This window comes from Phascolarctos cinereus, unplaced genomic scaffold, assembly GCF_003287225.1.
Source record: "Phascolarctos cinereus isolate Bilbo 61053 unplaced genomic scaffold, phaCin_HiC Scaffold_4;HRSCAF=312, whole genome shotgun sequence".
Classification (NCBI taxonomy): Eukaryota; Metazoa; Chordata; class Mammalia; order Diprotodontia; family Phascolarctidae; genus Phascolarctos; species Phascolarctos cinereus.
Genome location: NW_027555847.1, coordinates 54973353 through 54993699, shown reverse-complemented (window position 1 = coordinate 54993699; position 20347 = coordinate 54973353). Strand labels below are relative to the sequence as shown.

The 20347-nt window shown below is 42.6% G+C and overlaps 1 protein-coding gene across 1 annotated transcript in view; it reads right to left on the bottom strand.

The window, feature by feature from the left end:
• SYN2 (synapsin II) overlaps positions 1-19602 on the bottom strand; it is a 265548-nt gene extending 245946 nt beyond the window's left edge. Inside the window, exon 1 of the mRNA XM_020981071.2 lies at positions 18830-19602. Within this exon, the coding sequence (XP_020836730.1) occupies positions 18830-19242 (413 nt within the window). The 5' untranslated portion in view covers positions 19243-19602. The remainder of the gene's footprint in view (positions 1-18829) is intronic.
• Positions 19603-20347: the final 745 nt, after the last annotated feature.

Below are 20347 nucleotides of genomic sequence, written 5' to 3'. Positions count from 1 at the left end.
CAAGCCTGGAAGGTTCTACATCCTTTGAAAGGTAAGGCCAGCAGCCATGTTCCCTGAAGATCAGGATGTTTTGCCAAAAACTAGAGAGGCAGATGTGGTGAAGATCATAAATTTAGAGCTGGAAGATTTAGAGGTCATTGGATCCATCTCTTATTTTACAAATGAGGAAACTGAGGCCAAGAGAGGCTTAGTTACACAACTAATAAGTATTGGAGGCAAGATTTGAATACAGGTCTTCCTGACTGCAAGTCAGGTACTCTCTCCACTACACCAAGCTGATTTTATGCTTCTCCCTCACCTCTCCAGACCCCCCTGTCTTTTGACCAGAATCTTCCATGTAAGTGCAATTGAGCCAGTGGGACCAGAGACTGTAACTGACTAAATTGTGTTGGTAGAAGGAGATGGAAAAGGCTGGAAGAAGGGTGCCTGCTCATAAGGACTAAAATTCAACACTTTCCTCATCTGTGGATGAGAAATGGATGTACTGAACACAGAGTCAGGGACCCAACCCAGCTCTGGAAGGGACTTTAAAGGCATTGGACCCTCAGTTACAAAATCATTTTCTGACAACTCCGGATCTCCCTGATATATTGTGTAGCTGAGACATTAACAATCCAAAGGGAGTAGATATAGTCACCAAAATCCCAGAACATTAGCAGAAATTCACAGGGAAAGAAGAAAAGAAAATCTTTATTTTTCAACCATCCTACGCAGCAGCTGTCAGCAAACAAGCTGGCTCTTTCCAGTTTGTTATTTCCCATCAATCCACAGAATTTTGAGGTCAAAACAAAATCAATCTAAGAAAGCAAAAAGGCAGAAAGAGTCATGGAAAGAGCCCTGGTCCAGGAAACTGAGAACATTGGGGTTCTAAAGTTGACTGTACCATTTATTCCATACACACACACACACACATAGGCTGAGAGAGAGCATTTTAAGGTTCACAAAACCCTTTATGTGTGTTTGGTCCTCTCAACAATCTGGGGATGTAGGCACTACTATTATGCCCATTTTACAGATGAGGAGACTAAGGCTGTGACTTGCCTAGGATCACATATCTAATAAGTGCCTGAGACTAGATTTGAACCCCTCAGTTTACTAGGCTTCTAGGCCCTGATGATTTCTCAGACCTCCAGCTCTTATATAAAGATTAAATTTGATAATTCAGGTAGTCAACAAGCATTTCTTAAGTACTCATCATGTCCGAGGCACTGGGCATTTAAAAAGAAAAAAGCAAAAATCACGGCCTCAGCATTAATGCATTGTTGGTGGAGCTGTGAATTGGTCCAACCACTCTGGAGAGCAATATGGAAATATGTCCAAAAGGCAACAAAACTTACCCTTTAAACCAGCAATACCATTACTAAGTCTGTATTCCAAAGAGGAAGGAAAAGGACATACATGTACAAAAATATTTATAGCAGCTCTTTTTGTAGTGTCAAAGAATTGGGAAATTGAAGGGATGTCCATCAATTGGGGAATGGCTGAACAAGTTGTGGTATATGATTATGGGGGAATATTATTGTGCTATGATAAATGACAAGCAGAATGCTCTCAGAAAAATCTAGAAAGACTTAACATAAACTTATGCAAAGTGAAGTGAGCAGAACCAGGAACACAGTAACAGCAACATTATGATCAATTGTGAATGACTTAGCTATCCCCTCAGCAATACAATGATCCAAGACAATTCCAAAGAAGTTATAAAGAAAAATGCTCTCCATCTCCAGAGAAAGAACTGTTGGAGTCTGAATGCAAATCAAAACATACTTTTTTTTAAACATTCTTTATTTTTCTTTGGGCTCTTTTTTTGGTCTGTGTTTTCTTTCACAACATGACAAATATGGAAATATGTTTTGCATGACTGCACATGCATAATCTATATTAAATTGCTTGCCTCCTCAAGGAAGGTGATGAGAGGGAGGGAGAGAGAATTTGGAACTCAAAAAAAATTTTTTTTAAGATGTTAAAAATTGTTTTTCAGTGTAACTAGAAAAAATTTAATTAAAAAAATAATAATAATAAAGTGGTCTCTGCCCTCAGGGAGCATACATTCTAATGAAGGAGAAAACACGTAAATAACTAACTACATACCAGATAGACACAGAGATTTGAGGGTAAACTGAAAGGGGAAGGCATTAGCAGCTTGGTGGGGACCAGGAAATACATATGAAAACACATCTTGGAGTCAAAAATGGTGAGTATGAGTGGAATTTGAGGTTTGGGTATGTGGGTGGTGGTGGGTCTGGTTGTGAGGGTAAGTCCTACACTAATACCTTCTTCCCCCAATTCCACAGCTGCAGCTCTTTCTAAGGTTCCCTGCCTTCCCTTCTGCCTAATCACCTGGCCTCATCCTTCACCTGTGCCAACATCCCAGCCTTGTTTTGTATAATTTTCATGAACAACCAACCCCCCCCCCCGACAGAAATGTGTTGTTTTCCAAATTTCTTTCTGCCAGTAGAAATCTGTTTTTTTCTTTCCAAATCTTCCCTGGTAAACAAATAAGCAAAGAAAAAGAAATTCTTCATCTTTAAAATGTAAGATAAAAAGAAGATACAGACAGTGTGGTGCAGATGAAAGCATTCTGGATTTGGAACAGAGAGCCTGGGTGCAAACAGTTCCTCTACATGCTATTGGCATGACCTTGGCTAAGTCTCTTAGCCTTTCTTTCCTGAAGCTCAATAGGGTGGGTGAACTAGATGATATCTAAGATTCCTTGAAGCTCTAAATCTATGATCTTATCATCCCTAAAATAGCCATTTCTTATTGACTCTAAAACCCAGAACTAGAAAATGCACTCTGTCCTCAGTGTTCTCACTCCCCTAAGTTCTTGTAATTAGGGGAAACACAAGAGCCTTCACTTACACTTCAAATGCATGACTGAATTAGAAACCATTTCCATATGATCATGGTGTCCTACAACTCCTTCATGGCAGCGAGAGTTAGGTAGGTGCGTTGCACCTCTCACCCACCTCCAGTCTGCTTGTGATCCAGGGACTACCCTAATCTGCTTACTTTAATCCTTTATTCCATGGGCAGCTATGACATGGTGAGGTGGCTGGAGCACTGGGCTTGGAATCAGGAAGACTCATCTTCCTCAGTTCAAATCTGGCCTCAGACACTTACTAGCTGTGTGACCCTGGGCAAGTCACTTAACTTCTGTTTGCCTCAGTTTCTCATCTGTAAAATGAACTAAAGAAGGAAATGGTAAACCATGTCAGTATCCTCACCAAGAAAACCCCAAAATTGGGTCACAGAGAGTCAGAAACAACTAGACAACAACATATCTTATTAAGGGATGAAGTGAGTGGTGGAAAAAAACTGGATTTGGAGTCAGAGTACCAGGGTACTAATCTCAGCTCTGCCACTTACTACTCAAGTGACCTTGGGAAAGTTATTTCTCCTCTATGGCCTCAGCTTCCTCATCTGGAAAATAAGAGGATTGGACTAAATTATCTTAAAGTCTCTTTCAGTTCTGAATCTATGATCCTAGGATGCTAAGAAAGAAAACGAGACCAAGGAGATGCTGAGAAATTTTCTGCTCCCACTTCCTCCACCAGCTGATGTTTATGAGACTGGCAAACTCCTGCAGATTGAAAAGACCCATGCTAATAGTGCCATGAAATGCCATCTCAGCAATCCTGGAGGCCTCATGCATTTTGGCAGGGTCAGGGATATACTCATTTTCCTTCCAAATCCTGCCCTTGAGAATGCTGGCTTTATCAGTTTCCAACCAAACGATTTATAAATGAATGTCTTCTCCCTATCTGGGAAGCTGTCTGCTGATTGCAAGAGAGCTGGGAATCCTCTGTGACCAAGCTAATTCTCAATTTCTATTCCCCAGCATAGGGGAACCTTGAAGAACACTGACAAGGTGAAGTCAGCATCCCTCCTGTACTTTGGGGGATGCTGGACAGCTCCCAATCCATAACAGAAACCCCAGGTCCTGTCAGGGAAATTCCATTAGTGTTTTATTCCTTTGAGAGTTTTTTCAGCTTTCCAAAGTCTCCTCTGCAACATTCCCTGCTCCCCTGCCCCCAGTGGGGAAAATCTCAAACTATTATCAGATTCCATATTCTCAAGGATTATAGAATCACGGAATGGGGGAATTACAAGACCTTTTAGAGTTCACCTAGTCCAACTCCCAACCTGAAGTTCAAATCTTTCATTAGCCTCCATTTAAAGACTTTTAACATAGTACAGTGGGACAAACCTTAGCTGTGAAGTCAGAAGAATTCAAATCCCATCTTCCTATTTGTGTGACCCTGGGGCAGGTCACAACCTCCCTGGGCCTCAGTTTCCTTATCTGTAAAATGAAGGGGTTAGACAAAGTAGCCTCTGAGGTCCTTTTTAACTCTAGGTCTATGACACACTTTAAAAACCAGCTTCAGAATAACCTTAGGTTTGGGATTATGATCCCCATTTTACAGATGGGAAAATTGAGGCTCAGGGATGTTTAATGAATCTGGTCAGACAGCTACCAAGAATCACAGGAGGTATTCAAACTAAGGTTTCTCCTGACCCCTCTCCCCTCCCTGCATATGTCTCTCCCTTGTAAGAAAAAAATTTTGTAAGTTGTAAAGCCCTACATACACCTGAACTATTCTAAGGTCCTTTTGAAGCCTAAGATTTTATGAAGCTCTGTTTTTTCAAGCAGTGAATGCTGTGGTATGCCTACTCATACCTAACCTCAATCCAACCTACTGCTGTGGCTGATGCCCCACTGCAGGGTGTGGGGAGAGGAAAGACAAAGGAGAGACAGTATATAGTGAAAGCACAATGGACCTGATGTCAGAAAAACCTAGATTTGGATCCTGCCTCTGACACTAGCCATGTGGTCCTGGAAAAGTCACTTCACATCTCTGAGATTCAGTTTCCCCATCTGTAAAATGAAGGCATTGGATTAGAAGAGGCCTAATTAATGTCCTTCCTAGGTCTAAATCTAGGGTCTTATTTTGCCTCTGTTCTGCCTGATGTAGGACAACATCTAGCCCCCTCTTCTTTTCGTGTAGAGAGAGAAATGGAGACCACCTGCTTGTTCAGCTAGCATCTGTGAAAGAACATTTCTACTCAAGGTTCAGTGTGAGAGGCCAAGCCTGGTACACAGACACCAGAAATGGAGTCAATTACATGAGTGCTGAAGACAACAAAGAGGCCTGGAAAATGCCTCTAAGGGATGCTCCCATGCAACTCCATGCCAGATGCCCCCTTGATCAAGTTCCCAAAGGCAGCCTTGCTCTCTGCAGGCAAAGTGTGGCCCTATCAGTTAGCTTTCTTCCAAGTCACAGAGCTTAGAAGATTTCCAAAAGCCTCCCTCCTTCTCTTCCTCCTCCCCAAAAGATGAGCATCGTCATCCTCACCGTAGGTAACTCTTTTCAAAAGTCAGGTTTTCAAAAAGAGATGCAGCCTAAGAGGAGGAAGAAGAGAAGGAGGAAAAGGAGGATGGAGAGGAGGAGGAAGAATAAGGAGAAGGAGAAGGGGAGGAAGGAGAGAAGTGGAGAAAGGAGGGAGAAGGAGAAAGAAGAGGAAGAGAAGAAAGGGAAGAGGAGGGAAAAGGAAGGGTAAGAAGAAGAGGGAGGAGGAAGAAAAAGGAAGGAGAGGAGAAGAACTGGAGGAAGGAGGGGGAGGAGGAGAGGAAGAAGAGGAGGAAGAAGAGTAAGAAAAGGAGGATGAGGACAAGGATGAGAAGGAGAATAATCCAGGACTATGTCTTTGTTTCTCAGATTTCATTCTAGCATCAATGTGGCAGTGGACATAGCAAGGGATTTTCAGCCAGAGGAGCTGCGTTCAAATCCCAGCTTAGCTACTTAGCTTATTCAGAGGCTAGCTATAAGAGGCATTGAAAACAGACCTAGATCTTTAACAAATAGAGCCATCATCCCTACCCCCAGCTTTGGCAGAAGTGACAGCAAATGAAGGAACTCATGCTAGAGATCGATTTTGGTGGTGGTAGTTTATTGCCACCAGCAGGGGGCAGCAGGAACACTGAAAGGGAAGTCATTAACATGTTTGATTGCTCCTCACTCAAATCCAGGGCTGGACCTTGTTGACAGGTATGATGACCAGTAGACAATATGTGGCCATTGGCTCAGCCCACCTACATACGGGGAAGGGTACATAAAATAAGGTGTGTGTGTGTTGAGGGGAGATAAAGGGCACCAAAAAGAAAACATAAAACAGGATTTAGTCACAAGAAGGAAAGATTGTGGTAGCCAAAATGAGACAAGAAGAAACAATTAAGATTACTGGGTCTGTGGGGAAAAAAAAAAAGGATGGAAAGAACCAGACTGTAAACTCCATGGGGGCAGAAGCCATGATTCATGTATCTTTGCAGCTCTTCCAGTGCCTAGCATGGTGCTTTGCCCATCATTAGATGGATGAGACCTGTCACCTCCACTGCTACTGGCAGGGAGATGAGGTAGAAATGGACAGAAGAGGAAACATACAGTTGACATCTTTTAAATTGCCCATTCTAGGACAAAGCCCTAAATGGCCCACCCTAGTTATGGCTCTGAAAAAGAAGTCCTCCTATCCCAAAATGATCTTTTTCTTCGACATGCCATATTAGCTGAGCTGAGAATGTCTGAAGTGGTGCCAAGCCATTTCAAGAGTCATTGGCTTTCTCCCCTAAATCAGTCATTTAAAAAACAGATATTCCTGGGAAGGGCAAGATACTTAGCTACCAACAGAGTATGACTGAATTTACCAGATTACTCTTCTCCCTTCCCAGAGGGTTCCTGGAAGAATGAAAAGGGGTAAAAGGTGACATGTAAGAGTCCTAGGAGGACTCATCAATAGAGCCTAAGGGTTCCCTTTGCCATTCTGCTCTTGGCTACTTGTATAAAGAAAGTACAATCAGGCAGATAAGTCCCCATAGCAATATTTTTACATTTTTCCTCCATTCTGTCTCATTACTAGGATTTGCTCACAACCAAGGTGCCATGTGAGTGCATGTCAGTCTCTCTCCCATCCTCACCCAAACAGATGCGACTAAGAACCCCCAAACTCTCTAGGATAGACAAGGCAAGCAGACCCAGAGTAGGATCTAACAACGCGAGGGAACCCTTTCTTTAGAGGGAGGGAGGGAAGTCGCCACGGGGGGGGGTAGGACCCCATGGTGAATTTCTGTGTCCACAATGAAGCTTCCTCTGGTGAGCAATAATCCCTAGGCTGGGCCTTCATGCTAGAGCTGCACACAGCTTTTGGGTTCCCAGCTGTGTCTGTGTGGGCGGCTAAAACACAGGATGAACAATGCCTCTTGCGCATCATGCAGTTTTGAGTTGTCTTGCAGACAAGCCTCCCAGACAAGCACGCACATATGCGCACCAGGAATTATCTCTAAAAACATAGAAACAGTAGGCCCCACTTCTGTTGGGGAGGACATTGGTGACGACAATGCTCTGCCTTTGCAGAAGAGATGTGTTTCTAAAAATCTATAAGAAAGATTGTTTAAAAAAAAAACTAAAGTGGGGGTTGGAGGAAGGGGACAGGATTTCAATGTTTGTGAATCACTTTCCCAAAAGGAATAATCCTTTTAGTAATGAAAAAAAAATTTAATAATCTGCTTGGGGACAGATTTCTTGGAGCATCTCTAAAATGCTCTCAGGAAGGAACTTATTTATGGGGGAACACAACCCATGAATGAGAGTTGAGATACTATTCTAGAAATCCTAAGCCTCAACACTGCCTTCCCTCTCCCCCCAAAAGAATCCATATTCAAAAGATGTCACTAGTCTATATTATAAAAGGTGGCCACATCAGCAAGGATGAGGTAGCTAATGGGGGAAGCATTTGACACGCTGACAAATACTCATCTCCCACTTCCAAATCTTTCTACAGATGGCCCGCAGGAAAGGAATGGACTTCCTACTCACCTTTCTGTACTGCTTAGAATCTTTAGTTCCCCTCCGGGCTCAGGCCATAGGCCAACCCCTCCAAGAGGTGTTTGCTGATTCCACAGGTGTGAGTGCTTTCCAAAGCCAACATTTCTCGTATTACTTCGTATTATTTCCCTGTCTAGTCTTTGCAACTCCTCCCAATAGAATATAAGTTCCCTGAGGGCAGAAACTGTTTCCTTTTTGTCTTTGCATTTCTAGATTCTAACACAGTTCCTGGCCCATTTAATAAATGCATTCTGAATTGAACTGAGAGGAAGCAACTTGTCATCCATAAGGAATCATGGAATTAAGTCAAAGCAGCTGCCTAACCTGATAAAATTCTTGACTTGAAATCTTGGCTGACTTGGGCAGTACTGTGGGATATATTATAATCATTGAGTAACCAGAGTCAGGACTAGGAATAAGCGGAATAGGCAGCTGCCTAGCAGATAATGCATGAAGGACATAATGAAAGACACTATTAAATATTACTTTGTGCAAATGCATAGCTTTTTAAAGCCAAAATAATTTTATTCTCCATGACATATATGTATTTCTTTTGAGAGTTTCATGGAAAGAATGCTAGCTTTAGAGCCAAAGGACTGGGTTCTAATCCCAGCTCTTCTTACCAGCTACGTCATGGGGCATGCCATTTAATAATTCTGGGCCTCAGTTTCCCCAGCCATAAAAATGATGGGGTTGGTCTAGAATTAGCGGTGTCAGGCTTATATAGAAACTTATCTCTGCAGCTGCAAACTGAGTTAGAAAATCATAAATTAACAATGTCTATGTTGTATTATATTTCGATTTATTTTGTTAAGCATTTCCCAATTATACTTTAATCTGGTTTGGGCTACACTTGGAAGTTTTGCAGGACTGTAATACTTCTGGTCTAAATGACCTTGAAGCTCATTTTCAGCTCTGAAGCCAATCCTTCACTTCCCCCCCCCCCCACCATGTTGGTCACTAGGAATAGCAGAAGAAGCAGTAATTCTATTTATATGAGTAATTGTATTCATTGCAGAAAAAAGAACCTGCTAAATAAAATAGTAATAATAAAAATAGTAGTAGTGCCAGTAGCATGAGGGGCCTCCAGATTAGCTATTCCAAATTCAAAATACTCTGTAAATCCACATCCATTCAAAACCACAGCTTATAAGCCCCATCAATAGGTTTACTTTTTCTCTATCAGCCATAGTACACAATTAATTCAAAGCAAAGACATTTAATAAAATACCTTAACAAAAAAGTCATAATACAACATTTCCCCCATAAACCTGAGGCATATTTTAGAAACATACCTGAGAAGTGCACACATAAGGAACAAATACGACCATATATGTGGAAGGATAACTTATTCCTCTAACTGCATTACCTACTGATCTCATAGTACAGCATATATCCTTAGCAGCTCAGTGTGGCTGCTTCATTTCTACTAAGCCCTACTCCCTGCTATTTCAGAACCATAGGGGTCCCCAGACCCATTTAGGGTCCACAAGGTCAAAATCATTTCCATAATGATATTAAGATGTTATTTGCCTATTAAAATGGTCCTTTCTTTTCTAACTACATACCTCTGAGAGGCTGGATTTTCTTCAAATGCTCCAACCAAAACTATAACACAGAAGACTGAATGCAGAAGCAGATCTGAGAAACCAAGTCTCTTCTACTGAGCTAATAAGTATTAAAGAGATTTGGAAAATATTCAAAACAAAGCTACTCTTGTCACTACATTTTTTTAACTTTGTAAAATATTTTTCATTAAAAATACGTTATTTATGTTAACATGTAATGAGATTATTTTTTAAGTATTAATAAATAAATATTTTAAAATATATCCATTTTAACTACCAACATAGTAAATAGTGATAGAGTTAACCCAAATAAACAAAAGCTCTTTGAGATGTTCAGTAGTTAAAACTGTAAAGAGGTTCTGATTCCAAAGAGTTGGAGAGTGGGTGCTAGAGCAGTGTATTTAGAATCTTCTCCAGATAAGGAAAGTTGCAGATTTGTAGTCATAACCACCAGACCCTGCTAACAAAAGCCAAAAAGTGCCCTGCACTAAGATCTCTTTTCTTTTCAAGCCTTAACTCACTGGCAATAAAAGCTCTTTATTCTAATTTAGCATTAGACTTTCCCCAGCTCCTTTTAGGTTTACCAAGAAATGAATTTGATCCAGAATAAAAAGTAAGTAAGCACTATCATTGTTCCCCAGAGGGAGGTAGGTGGTGCAGTGGACAGAGTCCTGGGACTACTGTCAATCAGGTCAGAAAGACCTGAGTTCAAATCCCATTTCAGAAGCATACCAACTGTGTGGCCCTGACCAAGTCACTTAACCTCTATCTGCTTCAATTTCCTCAACTGTAAGATGGGGATCTTAATAGCACCTATTGGGGGGGGGGGTTGCTGTGGTAAGGATTAAAAAGGGCACAGCACCTACACACAGTGGGGGCTTAATAAATGTTTGCCTCTTTTCACCCATCTAGCCTGTATTCCTACCTTTATCATGCCTGTTATTTTGGCACAATATTTTAGCCAGTGAAAAAGCTTACTTTTTCAGCAATTACAATTCACATTTACATGTAATGTGTGCTTTAACTTTGAGGTCTATAAAGCATTTCATCAAGACAACCCTACAACATAGATAATACAAGCATTAACCCTCTATATAGTCAATCCAATCCCATAAACACGAATTAAGAATATGTTAAGTGCAACACACAAAGACAAAAAAAAAAAGTTCTCTTACCCTCAAGGAACTGACCTTCTGAGATTCTTCTGGATGAGGAAACGTGCCCGGAGACTCACAGACAATAGGCATAGGTCTGGACTGTGAACCCAGGTCTACTGACTCCAAGTTCAGTAACCTATCCCCTAAAAACCCAGCTACCTCTCTGGCACCTACATATTAAGCCACACCTTTTCAAGACTTGGAGTCAGGAAAAGGTGGGTCTGAACTCAGCCTCTGACACTGAGCCTCTGATTCCTCAAGAATAAAATGGGATAAGATTACTTCTTACCTCACAGGGCTGTTGCAAGGCTAAAATAAAATAATATATGTTAACACTTTGGCAAACCTTCCAAGTGCTACTAAATGTCGGACAATATTATTAGCTCAAAGTAGTAACAGTCCCCACTTACATGGTACTTTACCTTGTATACATTATCTTCTTTGATTTTACCACCACATTGTGAGATCGATAGTATAATTATTTTTCCCATTTTGCATATGAGCAAATTAAAGCTCAGAGGGCTTTAAAGAATTCCCTAACAACTGAGTGGCTGTATCAGAACTGGAACCTAGGTCTGCTACATTGAAATCAAATGCTCTTTGCACTGCCCCCTAAACCAGCCCCTTGCCTTTATGTCTGCCACAGTCCAAAGAACAAGCATATGATTGTCAGCTATGTGCTTAAAACAGACATGTGTTAGTGTCATACCACTTCTCCACTCCAACATTTTAACTGGGTCTCTTATGAGTGCTACTGTTACCTCACCATAGATCACTCCAAAATGATTGAGGGAGGCCTGACGGGGTCATATTCACCTACCTTCAACAACTGTTTTAAAAGTTATCACCAGACACTGTGTTGACAGGCTTCCTTTTGGGAACCACTCTTAACTCAGGTAACCTTGTTCACACAAATTGCTTATAGAAATTCACTGCCTAACCACATTCAGGTTTACATCCTCCAGACCCCCCTGGCAACATTTCCCTTTCCAATGGACAACTGGGGACCACTCAAAGACCTGGAACAATATAGGACAGTTTGCTAAAAATCCATACCAGGACAAGGCAACTCAGCAAGGTTTTAAAATGGCACCCTTTATGTGGCACAGAAATTTTGAGCTCCTGTAATACCCATGACTTGGCTTATCAGAAAATTAAAACCAACATGCCATGGAGAGTAAAATTTTTAGCATTAAGAACATTGTGTGTACATTTATAAAAACTATTTAAAGGAGCCCCTCAATATCTCTCCCTGCCCAAGTATTGCACCATGAGCAGTGGCCAAACTTGCCTATCCTCAGCTCTGCCAAAGGTACAACTCCTTCTCAACAAATGGTTGTTGACACTGGCTACCAAAAAACCAGAACTGAAGTGCAAGTTCTGATGCCTTCTACCCTGTTCAGGAACTGGGGATGAGGAAAAAAAAACAACAACAACTTCAGATTGAACATGAAAACTGGTCAAGTTTTCAAAAGGCAGGCACATGGAAGAAGGGTTAGACTTGTTCTGTTCAGCCCCATTGGGCAGAACTGGTAAAATGTAACCTCCCTGAGGACAGGGATTATTTTGTTTTTGCTTTTGTATTACAAATACTTTGAGAAAAAACAAAACAAAACAAAAAAACCCAAATACTTTGCATATGTAGCAGGCACTTAATAAACTCATATTAGAAGGGCAGCTAGGTGACGCAGTGGATAGAGTACTGGCGCTGGAGTCAGGAGGACCTGAGTTCAAATCTGTCTTCAGGGATTTACTAGCTATGTGATCCTGGGCAAGTCACTTAACCCCAATTCCTTGCAAATATAAAAATAAAAATAAGTTCATGCTCGTTTGAATTAAACTAAGAGTAAAGGGTGGGATTGGTAAAGAGTAAAGTATAGGCTTAATATAAGAAAGTTTCTCCTAACAATCAGAATTATGCAAAAATGGAATGGGCTGCCTGGGGAAGTAACAGGTTCCTCAGCCCTGAAGCTGTACAGATATTCGGTCAGGTGTTTTCTGAGGCATGCATTGGACCAGATGGCTACTGTGAGATCCTGTAACTTCATCCACAGCACAGGTTCAGCAGAACGTTTTTGGAAGTGGGAAAGGCAATCAAACCAAAGCAAGACATCACTGTTATTGTTATTGTTGTTGCTGTTTAGTTGTTTCTGATTCTTTGCGACTCCATTTGGGATTTTCTTGGCAAAGATGCTGGAGCAGTTTGCCATTTCCTTCTCTGGCTCATTTCACAGGTGAGAAAACTGAGGCAAAAAGGATTAAGTGATTTTGCCCAGGATCACACAGTTAGGAAGTGTCTGAGACCAGATTGGAACTCAGACCCTCCTGGCTCCAAGCCCAGTACTCTATCCACTTCTCCACCTAGCTTCCAAGAGCAAGACTAGAAGAGGACAATGAGGAAGTAAAAGGACTTGTTACCATGTCATCCAAAGATTGATTAAAGAAACTGGCAACATTTATTCAGCCTGGAAAAGACTTTGGGCAAGATAATAGCTACTTTCCAGTGTTTGAAGGGCCGTCATGTGGAAAATAGTGGATTTTTTCTTCTGCTTAACTCCTCAAGGAAAAATTAGGAGCAACGGGTAGAAGAATAAGAGAGGCAAATCTGGCCTTGATGTAAAGATATATTTCCTAATAATTCAAGGTATTCAAAAGCAAAATCAGCATCCTTAGGAATTGCTAGGTACTGAAGGTCCTCCGAGGCTGGATGATCACTGGTCAAGAATGTTTTAGAGGGAATTCTTAGTCAAGCCTGGTTTGGACTCAGAGTTCTCTCTCTCTCTATCTCTCTATCTCTCTATCTATCTGTCTATCTCTTGAGTCTCTTAAGTTCTGGGAACCATTTTACCAAATCCCTTAGGCCATATTCTACCAAAAAAAATCAGAGGTGACAAGAACCTACCCACCTTCTCCTAACATGAAACTCCAGCCAGCCCATATGCCTGACTACACTTCCAAAGGGATTGCTTTTTACTTGCTTATAGTTAAAATTCCAGTTTTGACATTTACTAGTTGTGTAACCCTGTGCAAATCACTTGACCTCTAAGTCTCAATTTACTCAACTAAAAAAGGGAGATAATAATAATCACACTGTCTATTTCATAAGAGGAAGACATTCTCCAAATCTTGCAGTCCTAAAGAAATGGTGAGCTATTATATTTATCAATCAATAATCTATCAATGGTTATTCAATCAATAATAGTCAATGGACATTTATTAAGCACCTACTGTGTACCATGCCAGGCACTGTACTAAGCACTAGGGATACAAACAACAGCAAAAGACAGTTCCTTGCCCTTGAGGAGCTCAAAATCTAATGAGGGCACACAATGCATAAAAAGAAACTGAAAAGTGGGATAAAGGTACTAGGGAACTAGGTTGGGATAGGAGAAATGTTGAAGTCCTGAAGCCAAATGGAAGGATGGAAAGTTCCAAGGGCAAAAAGGAAGTGTGAGTTTCACAGCTGATTCCATCTTGCAGGAAGAAGAGTTACTGGAGGCAATAATGAAGTCCAGGAGAGCAGCCAGGTGGGAAATGTTCAGGTGGCTGCCCTGGGCCTTCTCCTGAAATAGAGGATCTGGGAGGGATTCTCAGATGACCACCCTCCTTCCCTCTCCTACAGAGAGGGATGCCAGGGGTAAGCAGGACTAAGGAGCTGAGAGTTTCAAAATTAATTCCATCTTGCAGGAAGATGAATATCATCTTGGGCTACAGCAGCTGTGTAGGACCAGCCTTACAAATAAATAATGTGATATGTTCTAAAAGATCAAAAGCACTTTGTCTCCTAATGTTTACCTTCCTCTCTGGAAAAAAAACCCTTTACTTTCCTTATTTATCAAATGAGGGTAGTAGCACAATATTGGACTGGAGAAACAATCCCCGTTCTAAGGGTCATTTCCAGTTCTGACATTTAGTGAGCATAAGGATATTACAGAATCAATGAGTCAAATTTAAAACTCACTTTTAACCATGTGTCAATCAAAAGAGAATAGCACTGATGAAATCAAAATACACTGGGGAACACCAAAGCCTCATGAGAGTCAATAGTTTTAATCACTTCAAGTCCAATCCAAACCTTTTTTGGGAGCCAGCCACAAGCAGCCAGACAAACTGAACACTATACTCTATAAATGTTAGTTTATTATCATCATTATCATTATTACTATTTTCATCATCATCATCAGATACCATCTGAGCCCTCAAGGAGCTTACCATCTAGCTGATAACCCGTAACATTTATATAGTGCTTTAAGGTTTGCAAGGTACTTTACACACATTGTTTTATTTGAGCCTTATGGTAGCCTTTTGAGGTATATAATACAGATATTATCACCTCCACTTTACAAATGATGAAACTAAGGCGAAGAGGAGTTAAGTGATTTGTCCAAGCTCCTATTCGAGGCTGGATTTGAACTCAGGTCTTCTTGACCCTTCGGACCCTTTGCTCTATCCACTTCAGCCAACTAGTTGCCCCAATGAATTCCTTTATTGTTGATCCATTGAAAACCAGCATGTGGATAATTAAGATTCAGCTGTACTGCGTTGTTTTTCAATTTTGATATTTGGAAGGCTCAGGAAGAGATTGATTCCTCAGCCACTGAGGAAAGAAAACAGAGATCTCAATTGTATCATTCTCTGAATCTCTAGCTTTCTTCAAGGCTCAATTCAAGTGCCACAGCCTTTGAGGCTTTTCCTGATCCCTGGTGTCTCTCACAAAAAATATTCTATTTGCTTTTACATATTTTATATATAAAGCTATTTCCACAATCCCAGTAGAATATAAGCTACTTGAAATGAGAGCCTCTCATTTTTGTCTCTGTAGTCCTATGCCTAGCACAGTACACGGCACATCACAGATACTTTTTTAATGCCCAAGAAATTTAATTAGACAGCAGAAATTCTGTGAGCACAAGCATCTATTTACTAGTTGGATTATAACAATACTTTACCCTCCCAATGCCACTATCCCCAAAATTGTTCCTTTTTCTTTATACACAAACACACAAAGATCATTAAAACACAGAGGTAAATGTCCCCTCCAACTTAGAAATGTAGAACTTGAAAGAACAGATGTTTATTAAAATAATTTTAAGCACACTTTTGGTGTCCTTAGTATCATGTCAGCTGCAAAGGCAATTTTTGAAAGGAATTCTGAAAGCTTATAATAATTTAGAGGTGGGCAGTTTGAAGGGAGTGCAGAGGTAATCTAGTCAAACAACCTCATTTTATATATGAAGAAACTGAGGCCCTGAGAGTTAAATGACTTATCTATGGTCACATAGCTAGTGTCAGAAGAAGGATTTGAACATGATTCTTCTCACTCCAGAGCCAATATTCTTTCTACTGTGCAATGCTGTCTCTGTCTCAAGGTTTTTTAAAATGAAATTATCTTTTTATTTATTTTTTCTAAAGTAATGCAAAACATGTATCCACATTAGCCATGTTGGGAGGGGGAAGCAATAATATAAAATGCAATGATATTTTTAAGAAAATACCCCAAGACCATCCCCATCTCCACATCCCTGTACTCAGGAGTATTCTGGAATCATTTTGAACTGGCTGGCTCTAACCAACTGTTAAATTTTCAGTGTGAACATTCACACCTGAGAAATTAACAAACCCTACAAATCAGGGCTTGGTTTATTGTTTTTTGGATTGACTTTAGACTTCAGAAAATGATGGCAAAAATGTTAATATACTAATTAAGCTTAAAAGTGTGTCCTGAATACATTTTTTTTCAGAGAACCAATTATTAGAGATTCACCAGCACAAATTTCAGCCCTCCCCTCCCCACACACACATACTGGTCAGTGGTAGATGCCCAGATCCCTTTTCCTCCACAACTAACAACAAAATATAATGGATCTAAATTCAAAAGGCCATGCTGTTAACTTAGCTGTTTTGAAATCCTATTTGACTTAAGACCTTCTTAAAATCACAGCTTTCAAAAACTAGCTGTTAAAATCCTTCTGCCTCCATCTGTCTGCCATACAGTTGAGAACAGAACACAAAAGTTGTGCTGGGATGGATGCTGAATGACTGCTTCTCATCTGCATCATTCACAAGAGGCATAAATGACACCTGTTAGCCCAACACTTTGACAGAAACTTAAATTGAAGGAGCAGCAGATTCTACCCCACCCCCCAACAATCATCATTTAGCACCTTGAACACTTTTTAATTAAGTCCTAGCACTTGCCCTGAGTAGGCACCTGGAAGACATCACATCTGCATCTAATTTCACAAAGAATATTTCATTATAACCGCTTATCAATAATTACCAGGGTGTTCAATGAGGCTGAACACATTTCTAATGAATACTAATCCTGGAATTCTGGGAAATTCTGCCAACCATAGAAATATTTTATCTTCAAGCTTGATAAATATTTGTGAGTCAATTAGCATTTATTAAGTGCCTACTATGTGCCAGGCACTGTGCTAAGTAGTATGTTAATACATCAATGTTGTAAGTTTGGAAAAATCAAACAGTTGGTATTCAACACATGATGTCCTCTGCAGCTTCGGTTTGCATAAGCAGCTGAGGGTATGGTGAGGCAACATCAGGGGCATTGAGCCAAATTGTCTAGCCCAATGCCCAACAATCTTTCTATAGAACAACAACCCTAACTGAGATGACTCTAAAACCATGAAGATTGAAAGCATAACAAACTAAAATCCAGTCCTTCAGGAAGACCACAAAATGCATGCCAATTGACAGATGCAGAATAGAGTATTTGTGCCTAAAGGCTGTTCGAAATAAAAATACATATAGCTAGAGGGATTGAGCCAGAGAGCAAAAGGGTCTGGTTCCTACAATGAAAACTCTGAGTCACTGACATTCTTGACCTCCTCCAAATCCTACTCTTTTTGAGATAAAAATCAAAACTCACCTCTTCCTTGAAACCTTTACTGACCAAGCCAAGTCACATTTCCTTGCTCTGAATTCCTATAGTACTTCTTGTCATAACCAATCTTTGGGTACTTATAGATTGCCTTATATTTTTATTTAACTATTTCATGTATATGACACATCCCTGACATGATTTAAGATCTTTGAAGGCAAGAGCTATGTTTTCTCTTAACCCTCCAAAGTGTTGGAAACAGTAGGTGCTCAACAGACTTGTTGACATGAATGGAGCTGCCAATGAATGACACACCATAGTTATCTTTAAATGCCTTCTCTTTTCTATTCTTAATTTGCCTCTGCACCATTCACCACTCCACCTTGCACCAGAAGGCTATTTCCTGAGAATGGCCCCTTCAGGGTCCTTTTCCATCATGGTGGGGGTGGGGGGAAGAAAAAAAATAAGACTAAGGAATAAGCTCAATAGTCACACAGACAGCTCCCCACAAGGGCCACAACAAGTAACAGGCATTCTTGCGTTCTCCATATCTCATTCCACCAACACCAACATTAGTCATCCCTACAGAATCTCTATATCAAAAGGAAGAATGGGGGGGGAGCAAAAAATAATAATAATTAGGCAAAACACACCTAGAGAAATGGCAAAGGATGATAGGAATACAAGAAATCCCACTCGGGAATGACAGCTCTGGAGTCTCCTCCAGTCCAGGATTCTGTCAATGACAGAGGTACTAAGGGACAAGTTGTGGGAAGGCTTGCTTGTTCTTTCTGTTGTCAGCCTTAGTGTCTTGAGGATGTGCTCCGAGCATCCCAACCCTTCCTGAAGATAACCTGTCAGAGATCTCCTACTGATCAGTTTTATCTTTCTTGAACCTCTTTTTGCAATGTCACATATTCAGCTAAAATATTCCCCAAGTTCATTACCTGCTATGTAAAGTAGGAATTCCTATTGTTTTTCTACATTTGCTTAGTTTATGCTCCTAGGGTTCTCCCTCATGATCTGGAATTTGGCAAACAAATCTAATTCATCACATTTCTTAGTTTTAGACCCATTTCAAATTCCCTCTCAGCTACCTGGTAACCTTTCCAGGCTTAAGCACGTACCTTCCCCCTCCACTCTCGCCCCTTCTCATTCCATAACAGGCCGAGTCCACCCAATCTCCCGTGCGTCCAACATGCTCAATTAGGGATAGGGGGATGGGGGGCAGTGGGAGGAGGGTGAATGATTAATTAGCCAGAGTGGTCTAGGCACCAGAAGTGAGAACAAGCAGTCCCGAGGTCAGCACCGGGGACAGCGGCTAGGCAGCTGGGCGGGGGTGGGGTAGGTGCCGGCCGGGTAGGGGAGTCGGGGCCCACCTACCAGTCAGTGTGCGGTTCATCGATGACCAGGAGCGACTTGGACTTCCTGGAGACGGCGGGGGTGCTGGAGGGGGCGTCCACCAGCCCCGCCGAGGCGGCGGTCTGCTTCACGGCGTTGGACAGGGAGCTGAAGAAGCTGCTGCTCATGGACTGCACCGGGGCTGCGGGCTGCGCCTGCGGCGGGGCAGGCTGCGGCGCGGGCTGCTGGGGCTGCCCCTGACCCTGAGGCGGCGGCGGCCTTCGTTCAGGGGCCGGCGAGCCAGCGGCAGGCGGCCCAGCGGGGCCCGAGGCCGAGCCGGGGGGAGGCGGCGGCGGCTGCTGTGGCTCGGGCCGCTGCAGGTCGGTCATGTAGCCATTGGGCAGGTTGGCGATGAAGCTGCTGTCGGAGAGGCGACGCCGCAAGAAGTTCATCATCTGGCCGGAGGAGTGGGCGCGCTGAGCCCAGCAGGGACCGAAGGACACTGACGGCGGGACCGAGAGCGAGCTCGGAGCAGCTGCGGGGGGCCAGAAAGCGAGCCCGGGCACAGCTGCGGGAGCGCAGGCGACCGGCAGGCAGGCAGGGCGCACTAGCTGGCCTCTGGCCCGGCAGAGAAGAGGGGCAGCGGCCCGCTCTCACCACCCGAAGGGCGACGCTGCTGGGCAGCGCTTGGCTCAGCCCGGGAGAGGCGCGCTGGCTGCTGCCGCCGCTGCTGAGGTTGTGGCTGAGCCTGATGCTGCCGCTGCTCCGCCGCCCGCCCGCAGCTCCCCGAGCCAGCCAGCTGACAGGACAGCCGCCACAGAATGGAGAGATGAATGTGCAGAGAGAGTGGGGGGCGGGAACGGAGGCTGCCAGAGGAGGGCTGCAGGGGCTGGGGCTGCAGGCTCCTCCTCTGTCTGCCCCGCCTCAAGCACCGCCCAGCCCCGCACCAGCCGCAGAGCGCATCCCCCGAGCGCCCCTCTGCATCTTAGCAGTCCCGCCTACTTCGCCCCCACCCCCACCCCCACCTCGCCACGGCCGTGCTCTAGGCCAGCCAGCCCCGCACCAGCTAGGGCCTGGGGGAGGCAGAGATCTTCCTGGGGCTAAGAGACGAAGCTCATCGAACGCCCTTCCCACCCTACAGTCCATCCCCCACATTCCTGCTTGACCCCAGGACCCCCAGCCTGGGTAGAAAATAAAACTACTCCCAATGCTCACTGGAGCCTAAACTATGGGTTTAGGGTTTGGTCCTAGCTTACCAAGGCTTGGAAGAGGCCTGATCTTTCAGCTTAGCACCAATCCCTCCCTTCACCCCAAACATCAACACGCTCAAGGAAGATTTTGACCCTAGATAGAATCTGTCTAAAGGGAGGTCTAAAAGCCCCCTTTTCTTCTTTTCTCATTCAGGCTTTTTCTCTTCATTAACATGCAGACTGAACCTTTTGTTGTAGGTGAAGATGGTGATCTCTTGAAAATCCTCCATGCATTTTTTAAAAAAAAATTTGTTTTTGTTTTAGCTCATTGGCCATGGATTGTTAATGAATCACTTGTCCATAACCCTGG